At 45.0% G+C, this 17,100-nt stretch overlaps 1 protein-coding gene across 1 annotated transcript in view; it reads left to right on the top strand.

Moving 5' to 3' along the window:
- TNS1 (tensin 1) overlaps positions 1-1,773 on the top strand; it is a 326,036-nt gene extending 324,263 nt beyond the window's left edge. The window contains 1 exon segment of the mRNA XM_018552581.1: positions 1,138-1,773. Within this exon segment, the coding sequence (XP_018408083.1) occupies positions 1,138-1,276 (139 nt within the window). The 3' untranslated portion in view covers positions 1,277-1,773.
- Positions 1,774-17,100: the final 15,327 nt, after the last annotated feature.

Genomic DNA, 17,100 nt, shown 5'->3' with positions numbered 1-17,100 from the left:
GTGTTCGCTCACCTCCCGATCTACTGAGCCGACCTGTGACAGTCTCATTGTCACAGGTCGGTTAGAACTATGAGGTGAGTGAAAAGCACTCACCTCATAGTTCTCCTTTAAGTCCTCCTTCCCCTTCTCACCTTATTTTAAGTGACACTAAACTCAGGAGTTAAATCTTAAAAATACATTCAAGTCCCTGAATTGTAAACAACAATGTATCTTATTTGTGTATCACTCGGCTGTAGATCCTCCAATCATCTCTGAATAGGTGCTGACACTGTCCTTCCTTCTGGAGGGGGGAGACTTTTGTTCCTCATGGTCACTGTGTGTGTTGTAGAGTAGTCACCGCTCCAAGCTCGCTCCCGGGATGGACTACAATCAGGGACGCCCAGAGGCCAGGTGTCACCTGGAGCGGATACCGGGTAACACCCCGCCGTGACATCATCGCGCATCTTATTGATACCTCCCGGCGCCCATCTTGGTGACGGATGCTGGCAGAGAGAGGAGGGGACGTTCACAGGCCGGGATAAGGTATACCACTGGGTCCCCTCCTCTCTCCTGAAACTGTCGGGCTCTCTGTCCATGACCGAGTGGCCGACTTTTCAGAGGGGGGTGACACCATAATGACTGTTGGTCATTTTGGTGTTACCCCTCCAATTGTGTCACCCGGGTGCGGCTGCACCCCCCTTGTGACGCCACTGACTACAATCTCATGTTTAGTTTGTCTAATTTGTATTGAGATTGTAGTCCATCCCAGGAGCGAGCTTGGAGCGGTGACTACTTTACAACACACACAGGGACCATGGGGAACAAAAGTAGCCCCCCTCCAGAAGGAAGGACAGTGTCAGCACCAATTCAGAGATGGTTGGAGGATCTACAGCCGAGTGATACACAAATAAGAGACATTGTTGTTACATAGTTCAGGGACTGGAATTAAGTTTTAAGATTTAACTCCGGAGTTTAGTGTCACTTTAAGTAATGACAGGATTGCTCTGGTCCATAGGAAGGTGTACAGTTGTGAGAACTGAACCGGTACTGACAGGGCTGCCCATAGGTTTGCATTGATAAAGCAGTATTATAATTTGCGTATGTAATAACCAGAATTGGGCTTTATTTAATACGTCCATTTCGCCGTTTCTCTTCCAGGCTCTTCGGCTTCGTGGCTCGAAAACAAGGGAGCACGACGGACAACGTGTGCCACCTGTTCGCAGAGTTGGACCCCAACCAGCCGGCCACTGCCATAGTCAACTTCGTCTCCCGGGTGGCCGGCTTACAGAAAAGATGAACGCTCCAACGTGTCATCTCCTCCTGTTCATGAACCAGCCCGAAGTTTGCTAAACGGACTCTTGAAGAAGGTCGAGAGAGCAAGTGCATTGTGGGAAATCGCAAGTGATTATTATAGGGGGGCCATTTCTGCTCGAAAACAATAAGCAACAACAACAACAACAAGCTACAAAAAACCACAAAAAAAAAGAGAAAATATTGAGGAAAATTTTCCGATAACCCCATTTTCCTACCAAGTGGCAGAATAGGACTTTGCCAGCGCAAACGGCGCAATTTTTGGGTCACTTATCAGCCTGCTCATTATTATTATTATTATTATTACCAGTCTGCAAATGCTAAAACGGCATACTCCGCTAAGTGCATATATAAACCTATCTAGTGTACACAAAATTTATAAGGAATTTTAGAAGAATATATAAGGCTCTATTTTGTATAAAATGCATCGAGTGTACAAAGCTACCTAATATTTACTGTCTTTTTAAAATAAAATTTTTAAAAAAGCAACCCTTATGATGAACTGTATGAGACGCAGATCGCGGAGAGCGGCCGCGTTGCACCAATTTTTGTGAGCGGGCACTTCGGTGAAAACTGTCAGAACTTTGCACTATTGTACTTTGGCTGTGGCGAGCGATCCTGGTGAGATGGCGACACCTAGTGGTCAGACGGAAGTTTGCGACGGAGTAGATTCTCTGCATGCGAGATGTTTTAAAATGTGCGGTTTCTCTATTTCTTTAGAACTTTAAAGAGACAGTAAATGAAGGTTTAGCCTGTATATCCGTATCTCGCTTTAAACATTAAAACATGCTGCAAGGAAAACATTTTTAACGAGTACTGAGCAAGTTTAAATTTAACAGGAAGATGAAATCGTGCCCCAAAGTTTCTGAATCTTTTACAGAACTTGTTTTGACTGAGCTTGATTTATCGGTTTGATGCATGGGCCGGCAATGTTCTGTAACCCATAGCAACCCATTAATCCCATAAGACTGTTATGGATTGGTTGATGTGGGTTACTACGCCTATGTGGAGCCATCTCATAAATGAAGCTATATTGTAGGAAATATACAAGTTTCCTGGGGTCGGAGACACAGATGTATGCAATAAGGACTGCCTGTATTATCATTCGGCGGCTTGAGGTTCTAATTGTCAGTTTCGGGTTTGAATCTAATTGGCTGCAGTGGTGCAACAGATGAAGTTCTTAATTCAGACACTTTAATTAAGGAGATGACGTATTTGTAAGAGAGGATGCTTATTCTGATTGGAGATCCTGTTTGGGATCCCTGATGGGGGTACTCCACCTGTACGTGCCTCAGCGATGTCACCTTCTCACCTTCAAAGATGATACCCTGAAAGAGCAATCATTTGCCAGACAAGTATGGCTGCCCTTACTGAATGGCAGAGGGGGACTGACTGATGCTTTCTAATTAAAATGCATTTCCTCGAGAGGTCTCAGTCTCTAGCTATCGTGTCTGGACAAAGGCAAGGATTGCATCTTCCGGTCTCCATGATTTTGCCAAATTAAAGGGAACCTGTCACAAAGCAAAGATACCAGAAGCCTCCAATGGAAGATGCCACTCTGATGCCTGGCTGGGCTGCATACTCATTTCAATGGTAGTGAAGCTGAACTGTATCACCTTCACTTCCTGTGCTGTGACCGCTCCAGAATTGGACTCTCTTGCAGGTGGAGAGTGCTAGTGCTCATCTGAGGCTCATCAAGTCGGGTTTCTGCTTTATAAAAGGTCTTCTATGACCTCATCTGTGTCTCTGACCCACGTCATCCATATGCGGCTGATACGAAAGCATCTAATTTGTGTTATTTTAGTTACATCCCGATGGAATCACTGCAGCATGGCGTTTTTATTTGCTCGTTCACACTAACTGACGGTGTCATTATATGAAATTCGGACTACTAAGATTACTGCTTTTGGGCTGTTATTGTTTTATTATTATTTTTAGCTACACCTGACTATAATCTGTAGCAAGCTTTTGGCTCTTTTACTTGGGTGGGACAACCAAACTGTAGCCCCGCTCCGGCCAGGGAACCAACGATCACCTATTCTTGCCTTAAAACGACCGTGCTGTACTTAGCAGCTTTATTACTGTACTACTGAATCCATATCTCTAGGGTTTGTCTACAGATATGTATGATAGATATTACGTTTTGCTACAAAGAAACTTTAAAACGAAATAACCGCGATATCCCCGAACGCTTAACCCAGCCAGGTCAGTGTGACTTGTATGCCGAGCAAGGTTGCTTCACGTTGTACAATGCAATTCATATAAGCAGATAATATTTCAGAATTCAGAGTCCCTTGGTGGATCCGGTGCCGTGTACACTTGCTCCATTGTAGTCAGTGTTATTCTATTACAAACACATCGGACTCGCTTTAGTATACCTGCAGCCTATCCATCGCATATCGCCGCAGCCTATCCATCGCATATTGTCGCAGCCTATCCATCGCATATCGCCGCAGCCTCTCCATCGCATATCGTCGCAGCCTATCCATCGCATATCGCTGCAGCCTATCCATCGCATATCGTCGCAGCCTATTCATCGCATATCGCCGCAGCCTATCCATCGCATATCGCCGCAGCCTATCCATCGCATATCGCCGCAGCCTATCTATCGCATATCGCCGCAGCCTGGTTATTTTAAAAGTTGTGCTGTACCCGCTTAGTCCCCTATGTCATCGGCACATATGTACTCCCCATAGAGTTTATGCAGTCGCCATTAAATTCCATGTCATGAGCTGTTGTACTATTATTAAGCCTCGGATCCATAACCATGCAAACCCACCATACAGTATTAACTCTCCGCATGTTACATATACGGCGTGTCCTTACAGCTTACTAAGGCACCTAGATACGGTCAGACGAGGTCTACTAAAGTGCAGGAACGTCAAGATACACCTAGAACTTTCCTCGCTTGCTCTATTCTGTTGCACAACAACTTTTTTTTATGTTGACCAACTTTGTGACCATAGTAAAGCCCAACTAAACGTTCCACTTCAATCCGCGAAATACAATTCCAGCTGCATCATAGCAAAAGGTGTTCACAACCTTACAGTTTGTGTTCTGAAGAATGCAGTCGCATCCTGAGTGCTGCTGAAAGCCAATCTCCTACTGGCTTGCTGCAAAGAAGAAAGGGCCCCTTGCTTTTTGTATGGAAGCAGTTGTGTCCCTGCAGAGGTCTGACACACACACACACACACTCTGTGTCAGAGTTAGAGCTCTACAGTCATTAAAGCTCATGCTCCCTGCTGAGTGGAGTGGTCTAAGCGGGAGAATCCAACGTCTGAGGTAGTGAGGCCACTGCTTCCACACAGAGAGCAAAGGTCATTCTCTGCAGCATGCTGGCAGGGGACGGCTTCTCTACTCAGGCTGGGACTGTTTTATTATTACATAGGATTTATAGAGCGCCAACAGTTTGCGCAGCGCTTTACAATATAAGGAAGACATGACAATCACAATACAATTCAAGACAAGATGGTAAGGAGGGCCCGGCCCGTTTTCTAAAGCACTGCATCTGTAAGGCCTGTTGAGTGAGAGCTAGAGCTTTCTACTCATCAAAGCTCACGTTGCCTGCTGATGGCAGACCTCTAGCTCCTACTGAACTTCTGCAGCAGAGAGACCGCTTCTTCCACACAGAGAACAAGGGTCCTTCTCTGCAGCATTCTGATCTTTTCTACTCAGGCTGTGGCTGTTTTCTAAAGCAAACCAACTGTAAGACCTGTTGAGTCAGAGCTAGGAGTATCCAATCCTCAGAGCTCTTGCTAATTGCAGAGCTCTAGCTCCAACTCAACAGTGTGAGTGTCCAACCTGAGAGAGACCACTGCTTCCACAGCGTGCAAAATAAAGATTCACATCTGCAGAGGACGATTTAGGAAATGTGTTGCACCCTTCCTGTACTTTAGTAGATCTCAGTCTTCCTCCTTGTCGGCTCTATACGATATATACGTCCCTCGAGCAATTTTTACTCTTATAGTGTTATTAGTCCTTACAGTTATAAGCTTAGCCTCCGTTGTATGGAGCCAATGGCGGCCCTTCTGAGACCTACAGCTTAATGTCATCTTTCCTGACTCCTTTTTCTGGGTCCTCCCCAATGACTAACCATGAGCAAGGTTACAACCCTTTGCTTAAACTTACTGCAGAAACTTTGTCTAATTCTACTTAACTTAGCGAAACGTCACTAACGATCGTTGTATCCCCTGTTTTGTGAAGAAGGACTGAGCATGTGAGAAGGTTTCAGAGAAGGGCGAGTCTTTTGGGAGGCGTGAGTGTGCGTATTTTTTTTTTTTTTTGTTCCTTTGCGTTTGTGTGTGGGTTAAACAAAGAACTCGTTCTTTATTTAACGTGATGTAAAAATGGCACTTTTGTAACTGCTGTAACCCTGTGACCCCCCCCATTGTGTGTACTGTACAAGGGCCACCCCAGAGAGCATCAACAGGTCCCACTGAGTGCCTTAGGCTTATAGGACTCCTTGTGTGCACAGGTCAGAAGCGGGTGGTCGGGGTGCACAGGGTTAAAGCAGCGTGCCAGAGGAAACACCCCGTGTCGCCCCTTTGGCTGGATAGTTGGGTGCTTTGTCCTTCTGTCTAGCCGTGAAAGGGTGTTCAGTATGAAAGATTCGATGCAGCGTGTGGAAGAGGGCTGGTTTATGTGTTACTAACGAGGAGATAACATGTTATTTTTTATATGTATAGCAAAGCTTAGCGTATAATTTGTAATGCTGAATGAAGATTTGAAAGAAGGCTTGTTGTCTTATCGGGTACAGGCTCTTGCAGAAAGCAGTATGACATTCATAGCGCAATGCCCTATCTTGCTGGGAGGTTGCAATGCTAAATGCACTCCTGTCATCATTTTGATACAATATTTTTCATAAGATTCCATAGGTCGGGGTAGGCAAACTCCAGCTGTGGTGTAACTACAGATCCCACCATGCTTCTGCCTCTGGAGTCATGCCGGTGGCTGTCAAGAGTCTTGCATTGCCTCATGCAACTTGCGGTTCCACAAAACCGAGAGGGCCAGAGCTTGCCCACCCCTGCCATAGACCATATGGCCTCTGTTTCAGCAAAATCTCCCTTCTATAAGGCGGGTGGTGCCACAAAACCCTGCCATGTTTTTAGCAAAGGAGTATAAAATCCTCAGCATTGCAATGCTATTATCACATACGCTGTTGCATCTCTTAATATATGAACTGTTATCTTTGAGACCCTTGGGTGTGACTGAGCTGTCTGCAATGGATACAGTAGTATCTAGAGGGCAGGGTCTAGTAGTGAACAAAACCCGACGGCTCTTCATGATGGTAAAAATAAAGATGGAAAGTCAGACGTACAAAAAAAGAGAGGGAGCCCTGATATTGTTGCAGGGTGGTATGCAGAAGTCAATGAATAAAACCTTTTGAATTGGAAACCCCCTGAAAGAGCCTGTACCCATAAGCAATTGATTTGCGTTTCACTGTTCCTGAGATAAATCATTCCCATTCTATAGACATTGAGAATTTATATTATATTAACGGTATTTAGGGGACAGTATTCTAGCTTAGAGGTGGACGTGAGAACTATTATGGTTGGTGGATTGTAAGTGAGAACATGGTCACTTGATTGAAAGCCACTAAGAGCAACTCTAAAGCTGAACTCCAGGTAGATATAAAAAGCACAGATCAAGGTAGTGATGTATTTATTCAAGAATCATGAAATGATTCTAAATGAAGCTGGTAAAAATAACTGAATTCAGACTCTTGGAATGCCCTGCACAGCAGCACTCAGACTGCGAGAGGTAGGGGCAGCACTTGGGACTTGCTAGATGTGCTGCCTGCACGTTTGCTGCCCAGTAGCATTGTGCCCGAAGGAAAGAGCAGAGAGGTGAACTCCTCCGTATACTGCTGCTCCTTCATCACTGTGTAGTCACAGAGGTGGGGTGGGGTTATTGGTGACCTAGCTGTATCAGAACTGTGTAAATGTCAGTACTGGGTGCACACAACTGCAAATACTTTTGGAAGCTCCCATATATTTATTTAATTTGAATATTTAGGTTTTTTTCCCCCCTGGAGTTCAGATTTAGGCACTCTGGCTATTGAAGAATCATGAGTTACGGTATGTCCAGCAGCTGGGATGGCATGCTGGGACTTATAGATACCCAACAGCTGTAGGGTCAGAGGTGGCTAAGGGTCTGTTCACATGAGTTTCAGGTCCGGATCAGGTGCGGATCTGCAGACGCGGTGCTATGTGTTTTTGTCGTGTTTTTGATGCATTCCAGTAAAAAAAGAAAAAACAATTTTTTTTTTGCTGGAGTGGGGCTATCAGTATGTTAGCTGCAGTGCAGTGCGTTTTTGACGCGTTTTTGATGCATTTTGCGTTTCCGGACCGTTTCCTGACCGTACAAAATGTGACATGCAGTATTTTTCTGTCGTAACCTGAACGGACTGCGCAGGTGAGAACTGTAGCCCATAAAATACATTGGGATGCATTTTTTAGTGCAGGAGCGTATGGATCAGGTCAGCACAGAAAACGGACGTCGTGTGAACAGGCCCTAAAGCCTTGTGTTCAAAATTTTAAGAGTAAACTTGGTTCTTTCCACGCCTAAAGTAAAAAAGAAACAGATTGGAGTCCAGGAAATATTTCTTTCAGGTGCCAAGTTGTACGGCCTGCCCAGACGGACCTTTTCGGCCAAGTGAACTCCACCAACCTTGAGGTCATCACCTTTTTTCCTCCTTCGGTGGCCATCAATGCAGAATAATGTACCTGCCTTTTTTTTTTGTCTCTATGTAGTCAACCTGAGTGCGGAATTAAAACATAGCCTATAGCGTCACTGTGTCCTTATATATATATATGATGTTTAAGTGACAGCACTTTTCTTACACATGCATGTGAACTCACACATGGACAGAGTATTTTACGGGAGAGGGGGGCAGTTGGAACCACGCGCGCACACTCGCCACCAAGGATCGGGGTCTTCATAGGGAGATCTTCTCGCAACTTGGCTAGAGTTGAAACACGCAAGTCATCCCAGCAACAGAGAAGCCACGTTGCTGTACAGCTTGCTCGAACACTGGACACACAAACCTTGTAATATAGAAAGTCTATAACCAAAGACACTTCTTTCTTGAGAAGCCATGTTGCCGTGCATTGCCTTAAGCGTTCTTTTGCTGGAGATGTGGTGTTGCTACTGCTTAGGCTCCTAAATCAACAAGAGGGTCTGTATCGATGTACATAGTCTTTGTATCATACAAAGTCCAAAGGCTGCACAGGTCATGGTGTAAGTATATCTAACAGACTCTTCGCACACAAGACCGGGATTTTATATTTACCAAGTGACCTTTTAGACCATGAAATTTGTAGAATCACATGACCAGAGTTGGAGTTTAGGTCCTCACTACGATCTAGTTCAACCGTTGGCCTTTAGTGACCATCTATTGAGGCCTTTAGTGACCTCAATTCTGAGGACAAGGTGAGTTTCCGTAAACTAGGCAGCTTTGGGTCTTTAGATTAAGAAAACAGAGAAGCCCAGGCACCCTTAGGTTCTAGTGTTATTCTCCACGCCAGTCCTGAAAATGTTGACTTGGGTTAATCTGGAACTCTAGCCAGCCAAAGTTTAGATACTTCCAGGAAATGCAACTCATGGCAGTTGGTTATACCAACAGACGTTTGACCATTGCCAACTTCTCTTGTTTCCTAGAACTCTCAGGTATGAATATTAAGATTGTGATCTCTAAGTAAGAATGTTTTAGATTTCTTCTGCAATAAACTCTCAGACACCATAGACACTGAGCGATCTTGATGAGGAGGTGGAACTCAAGTACATATAGAAGAGTAGGACATCATCTCCCCTCCTGTAGTATGCATTCTGAGTCACCCTACAAATACCCCACATCTTTCTAGCCACTCACATTTGCTGAAGCCACTAAAAACGCCCATCGCCTTCCTTTTGTTTCTATGCCCCCTCCATACCCAGCCACATCATCACGTCATAGGACGTCGACTCTCTGATTGGTAAAAGAGCCAATGGTTTCCGGTGGTCCCTTTTACCAGCCATAGGGTAAGATCTTGCTGCTGCGCCAAACTTTACTAAGACCTTGCCACTTGCAAAAAAAGACTTGCGCCTTAATGGACTAGTACCGCTTTCCGTTCTTGTGGAAGCGGGGATTCTTAACACCCTTACTTTATATATATTTTGCCTCACAACCTATCAACAGCAAACCAATAACCAAAACTTTAAAAAAAAAGAAAATTGTAAAAAAAAAAAAATTTAAAAGTATGCAAATAAAAAATAAAAATATAAAAAGGAAGAGAATACCCCCTCTCTGTATTTATATAGATGGAAATATACTTTATATTTTGTATCCATGTCCTCTTATTGTTATCACTTGTACAAAATATATGTGCCTTTTGTGGCTTTTGTTGAATAGAATATTAGACCCTTTTTTGCTTCCACTTTTCTGTTTGTACAGATGTCTGTCATTCTTTGCATATTATTGTATGGCTTTGTCAGTGATAACATCATATAAAATATACTTTTGCTTGGAATAGTGTCTTCTCTCTTTATTTTATAATAAAAGTGAAGTTGGGTGTATGGTTCGAATTAAAAATCTCCTAAAGGGTAACTCCACTTTTGCCGGAACTTTGATTTGTGGCAGATCACTGGAATAATCAACTTTGTGAACAGCATTTGCAATCTACCGTGTGGCCTTGTGTTTGCCAAGGCTCTTGAAGGATCTAATGCCTTGGTTCTCAACTGGTGGGTCGCGATCCCATGTTCAGTGGGTCGCCAAATGCCTTCCACTTTTGTAGGTGAGATGCTCCTCAGCCTCTCACTAGTGCAGCACTGTCAGTTCTCACACTAAGCAGCCATTCAAATTATGCCCGAGCGTCAGCTTGAGGTGGGATGGGGCTATAGCCGCAAGGGAGCTCCATACATACATGCGTTGCTTACAGCTCCCTTACGTGCCCTATAGAGGTGCCTGGACTTGAGTGACATCACATTCTGGCTCCTGGCACCTCTACAGGGCACACAAGATAGCTGTACAAGAAATGCACATATGGATGGAGCTCCATCACGGCACAGCAGCCCACACTGGACCCCAGGGTGAGGATCCACTCCAGTTCTTGTAAGGTAGGGAGACTGGGTGGACCTACCATGTGTTTTGGTGTGGGAGGTGTGTTGTGTTGCCATTCATTTGAATAGCACCCCAAACGCACCTGCCACCCACAGTTCGATTGCCCGCACCGGAATGTGCGGTACCGTAATGCTGTGCATTCCATTGCAGTGCGACTTGGGTCACGACTTAACGACCAAGGACAAATGTGGGTCCTGAGGTTACACAGGTTGAGAACCACTGATCTAATGTACTCAACTGAAAGTATCCAAAAGCTGGTTACTGGCATGACACTGAAGACGTATCACCATGATGGGACCTAACCAGGGCCGGATTTCCCACAAGGCCACTGAGTAAGAAATAATAAGTAAGTAAGAAATAATTAAAATTAAAAAATTAGAAAAAGTGATAAAAAATTATAAAAAAATAAAAGATAAGTAAAAATTTAAAAAGTAAAAAAAAATTCACTTTAAAAAATTGATAGTTAAAAAATAATCAAGAAAACATTAAAACCAAACCCCGGCATCTGGTTGCCATTCTCCATTGAGGGGGAAAGTTTGGTGGGGAGGGGGGTGCATTGAGGAACCTGGCCTTGGGGCAGCAGACAGAGTAAGTCCGGCCCTGGACCTAACTAATTGTAATGGAATGCAATGGCTATGATCTAGTCAACTGTAGGCCTTTAGAGACAGCAGGTGTCCAATTCTGAGGACAAGGTGAGTTTTGGCAAGCTAGGCAACTTTGGATCTTCAGATTAAAAAAAACAGAGGACCCCGGGATCCTTAGGTTCAGGTGTTTTTCTCCACGCCAGTCCTGAAAATAATGACTTGGGTTAATCTGGAACTCTCCCCAGCCAAAGTTTAGATACTTCCAGGAAATGCAACTCATGGCAGCTGGTTATGCCAACAGACGTTTGACCATTGCCAACTGCTCTCATTTCCTAAAGGAGTGGAATGGCCAGTGCTCTACTTTTTTTCCCTACCTGGGTTTAAAGTATAAGTACACCTTCTAACCAAAATGTATAGTTGTGAGAGGGAATAGCGCAATATTGCGAAAGGTGCTGCTGATTTTGTTTTTTGTGACGTTACCCATTTTGAAGCTGAAAACTTAATCTCCATTCTCATTGCTGCAGCTCTGTTCCTCTTCATTCTGCAAGCTCTTGGCTGTTGGTGACACCAGCACCCAATTCAGGAGCTGCTGTCAATCTAAGTGGCAAGGGGCTTCTCCAAGAGTTAAAGTGCTGTTGGAGTGTCTTAGCATCGGGTGCACCAGCCTTATGCATGGAGCCTAAGGTCACGGTCACACTATGCACGGTCACACTAAGGTAGGAATCACATTGACATGCATCTCCTGATACGCCGATAGCAAATGCCCGCCTCAAGCCGAAAGGGAATAGCATTGCCAAGTTCAATAGAGGCTAAGCCAATAGAAGTCATTTATCTTATGTTTGGGTTTACATTAGATTTAACCATTTCACACTATGACTTATTTACACCGTTGCATAGTGAGGTTGCATAAAGACACAGGCCCATCGAGTTTAACCAAATTCAATCGATTTTAGATGTTTTAAGCCATGAGGGAAAACTAGTCACAAGTATTAAATTAATGGTAAAAGTATTGCTCATGATCTCCCTGGTGTTGATCTTTCCCAATAACTGAATACAATGCATTGTTCTGCACTGTGTCTTTGTGTGGAGGTGGCCATAATGGTAGAGGCAAGGCTTTGCTTCCTCATGTCAAAGCCTCCATCTAGGAAGAAAAATGAGCAGCACAGTAATGGCATCACCAAATCTCCTAGGCCAGTGGTTCTCAACCTTTCTAGTGCCGGGACCCCTTGGTAACATTTGCCAAGTTGTGGTGACCCCCCAACGGAGCGCTGGACTCCAGAATTCGTAATGCGCTGGACATGGGACTAAAAATAGAAGCACACTCACAAGAATACAAGCCCTCCCCAGCCCCTGCCACCTGCTTGCCTGCTCTGTCTCCATGCAGCCTTCTCAGCCCCAGCACTGCTTAGACGTCCGCCTCCTGCAGAGCTCACATTGTATGGGAGGCAGGAGGACAGCAGCGGCTGTAAATAGAAAAGCCCTGCTGTACACACTCCCCGGCCACTAGATGTCGCTGCAGCGGCCAGGGAGTGTGTATAGCGGCACTTTTATATTCACAGCCTCTGCTGTCCTCCTGCTCACTGACACTGCTGAGCTAGGAGGAGGCGGAGGAGCCTCTCACCTAGCGCAGCAGAAGTGGATGCTGCGACCCCCTCAACAGTGAGTTGCGACCCGCTTTTGGGTCGCGACCCACAGGTTGAGAACCGCTGTCCTAGACTATCAGTCCGAGGCAGCAGTGCCTATGATCTCATATTGCAGATATACAGCTATTAGGCTTTAGGCTCAGGAGTGCCTAGGCACCATATCATACAAAAAAGTGCACTGATATTTTTTTAGGAGGAATTTCAGACAAAAGGTACATTTCAAGGTACTACTATTAACTTCAATTAGCATTTCTTGATGTTACCTATAACATTTAAACATTCACTTTTTGATTTCTGTTCCACTTTTTGTTCTCTTTTCATTCTGTGTTTTTGCACAGTTGCAATGGCTGTGGCTACATCAGGTACTTACATCACCCTGTGGGATATTAATATGGAGTTGTACCCTCTTCCCTTTGCAACTGAAGGTTTTCCACAAGATGTTGAAGTGTGTCTGTGGGAATTTGTGCCCATTCAGGCAAAAGAACATTTGTACTGTCATAGGAAGGACAGTCCTCGTTCACAATGAAGTTCCAATCCATCCCAAAGGTGTTCAGCAGGGCTGAGGTCAGGGCTCTGTGCAGAACACTTGAGTTCTTTCACATCAAACTCATCAAATCATCATCATAGACTAGCTCATTAGGCTAATACGTGTAAGGCCCATTTGGTGTCCACTCGGTGGCTGCTGGAGTTGGACTGGTACTTTTCTACTCGACCTCCAGGAATAAATCGCAGCCATGGGCCATGAGTCAAGGGGAGGTGAGAGAGTGGAGGGAAGTTGTCAGTCGATGGTGGTGGAGGTGCAGTTTACACCTTAGTGGAAAGAGAGGGCTACCGTATATTGGGAGAATGTAATTGGCCTGGTGTAGAAGCTTCTACTTCTGGTGAAGCTGGGACTTCCCTCCTTCATGGACCTTTTGCAGGATAGCTGGGTCATTTGCCCAGAAAAGGAACAGAAATGAACTTACCTTGTGCTGTGGGTGATGGATCTGAGCCTTGCAAGATGAGAATTTAGTTGAAGCAACATGACACGATTGGTGTGATAAGAAACTTTGTAAAGAGTTTCTTATAGTAAGTAAACATTAATGCAAAGACAAAGTTGGACTGAGCCTCCACTTTATTCCACTGGAAAACATGGTTAAGCCTCTGCCTGGAAAATAGTAACAGTGGGACTGGCTTTGGTAGTGAAACGTGTAGTTGGCCGACCACAAGAGATCCCAATGCCACGGCCTGGAGTCAATATGTTTTCCCATTCATGCTGTTGTGCGACCTCTCATAAGTAGAAGAAGAGTGTCTCCAAGGACAGTGGTGGTGCTGTGCAGAGTTGATCTGTAAATAATGGCTTCTAGTCTTAGCCCTCCCATTGCCGGAGTTTGTGGAAGTACACCCCAGGATTGTTATCAATTCACTAGTCTGCAGAAAGAGGACACTACTTACACCGAAGAGTAAATGCTAACCATGAACTGGTACACATACTGCAGCTAAGGATGCTTATATAGGCCATATAATTCTTCTACTCAGTCTACCATATTTGGTGCTCCAGTGTACATGCGATTGGGAGACGATAAGAACATCTTTATTCTTATCATTGTTACTGAGCACTTTACAGTCTACCTGGATATAGTATCCAAAATAATCCCAGGAACACCCCGGAATCAAGTGATTGTGTTTTGTACATATACTGCACTTTATAGACTTGTTTATAGCACCAGTGCCTCCTTCGGATGTTTGATGTACACTGAGTGGCCAGATTATTATGACCACCCCATCAGTACTATGCTGGGCCGCCTCGTGACTCCACGAGATGATGAAAGGTGATGCGAGGAATCTGACATGGCACTGTTGCCCTGTGAAATGTATTTTTACAATTAAGGGGTGCTTTATATACACTCAGCTTTATTGTTGTTATTATTATTAGTTTTTATATAGCGCTCTGCATAGTGCACATTCACATCAGTCCCTGCCCTCAAGGAATTCACAATCTAAGGTCCCTATATCACATGCACACATACAAGGGCCAATTTACCTTTCAGCATGTCTTTGGAGTGTGGAAGGAAACCCACACAAGTACAGGGAGAACATTCAAACTCCTTGCAGATAGTGACCTGACCAGGATTTGAACCAGGGACCCCCAGTGCTGCAAGACAGAAGCACTAACCACTATTTATTTATTACAGGTATTTATATAGCACCGACAATTTACGCAGCACATGTTCATCAGCCCCTGCCCTCAAGGAGCTTACAATCTAAGGTCCCTATCTCACATGCATACATAGAGGGCCAATTTAGACAAGAGCCAATAAATCTTCCAGCTGTCTTTGGAGTGTGGGAGGAAACCGGAGTACCCGGAGGGAACCCACGCAAGCACAGGGAGAACATGCAAACTCCTTGCAGATAGTGACAGTGAACCACGGACCTAGGGTTGCCACCTTTTCTTCAAGCCAAACCCGAACACTGTAGCACCTCGCGGTCCACTGAGACACAGAGCAGCAGGGAGGAAAGAAAGCAGGGATGCACCACTGTATCGGCAGAAAAATTGCACTTTTGGCATTTAGCCAAAAGTGGCGTTTTCGGACGATATGTTTCGGCGGCCAACATATCGGTGCATCCATAACCGATACCATTTTTTACGAGTGCGAGTACTTTTTTTGGCGGTATTCGCCGATACCAAGTACTTTCCGGTGCCGCCTCGCTTCCTCTAGTTCTCTCTCTCTCTCTTCAAGTTCCTCCTTATGCCACCACCGGCCCTGGGAATGGTCACAGCTAGGTCTTATTTTCGGGGTAGGTCTTATTTTAGGGGAAACAGGGTACTGGTGCCTTGTGCCCCAATTACCAGGAAGGCGGGCGGCGGATCATGACCCCTAGCCTGGCTTCCTGATTTCCTGTGCAGCCGGTGTTCAAGTGAAAGAAACCAGCTTCAGAGGCTACTTACCGTGTTTCCCCAAAAAAAAGACACTGTCTTATATTTTTTTTCAACCCCACTGGCTCTGACCCCACTGGCTATGTCGCGCTGTGCCTGCTGGGAAATGTAGTGGCAGCCGAGGCAGCGGCAGCCGAGGCAGACAGGTGGGTGTGCGTGCGGGAGGGAGGGAGCTGCGGCCGGGCTTCACAAGTAAAAAATCAGTTGTGCAGCTACCCCGCAAGTAAGACCTAGCGCTATCTTTAGGGATTTCTGTAATATAAGACCTACCACTAGGTCTTATTTTCGGGGTAGGTCTTATATTACAGAAAACCCTGAAGATAGCGCTAGGTCCTACTTTCGGAGTAGGTCTTACTTTCGGGGAAATGCAGTAGCTTTTATCCGCCGCCGCTCACAGCCCGCCATCCGCCGCCGCTCACAGCCAGCTGTCAGGTGAGCAAGTCTCCGGCTCCAAAACCGGACCGTCCGGGTCATTCCCGTACGGGTGGCAACCCTACACGGACCCTCAGTGCTGCAAGGGAAAAGCGTTAACCACTACGCCACTGTGCTGCCCTGTTTCTTTCTTTTAGTATTTCATTTGTTAATCTAACCCTGGTGAAATTATTTCCTGAATCTGATAAATTGCTATAGGCAATCACAATTTTTCTTTTCCTCCAGCCCTAGACTAGTCCCACTCTGCTGCTTTCTACATGAACTAACACTATATAGAAATCCTGCGCATGCATTCTACCGATATACCAGGAGGGGGCTCTGTAGGATCAGAAAAATGAATTCCCCTAAACTTGCTCAAACTAATATGAGGCAACAGCAAACCGGAGTAAAAGGATTAGTTCATAACATGATACTGTGCAAAAAGTTAATCTCGGTTGTCCTAAAAATGTCCTTTGAGTTCCAGCTCATGCATTGTGGAAACTCCAAACAGGACCTGCCGGAAAAAGACTTGAGGACTAGTATGGGAAACGCACGTTCATTTAATTCCGTTATTATTATTATACAGGATTTATATGGAGCCAACAGTTTGCGCAGCGCTTTACAATATAGGGAAGACATTACAATCACAATATAATTCAAGACAAGATGGTAAGGAGCGCCCAGCCCCTGGGGGCTTACAATCTAAAAGGGAGGAGCCAGTGATACATAAGGAGATAGCTGTGTGCGGATGAATTGTTTGAGAATGTGATGGTTGAGCGGTTAGGTTGAGGCGGAATAGGATTCCCTGAAGAGATGAGTCTTGAAGTGACATTAAACCCTCAGATTTTTTAACATAAAACAATACTGTAATGTGCGCCTTACTGTAATCCATGGTTGTTTCCCTTCTCTTTGCTGCTCTTCCTTTTAAATCCGTATCTGTTCTCATGCTCTGCAGAACTGTTTTGCAGCAGACTGCCTTGTCTCTGGAATGGATACATGGTGTCTGCGTGGTTCACAACCTGAGCCAGCACTACAGGAAGAGGCACTCAGCTGCAAAGGGAAGTTCTCCCCCAGCATGAGAAGACATGAGGATTTAAAAGGAAGAGCAGCAAAGAGAAGGGAAACTACCATGGATTACAGTAAGGCGCACATTACTAT

Source organism: Nanorana parkeri, unplaced genomic scaffold, assembly GCF_000935625.1.
Source record: "Nanorana parkeri isolate BGI_ZX_2015 unplaced genomic scaffold, ASM93562v1 scaffold92, whole genome shotgun sequence".
Lineage (NCBI taxonomy): Eukaryota > Metazoa > Chordata > Amphibia > Anura > Dicroglossidae > Nanorana > Nanorana parkeri.
This window is presented reverse-complemented; position numbering and strand designations above follow the sequence as displayed.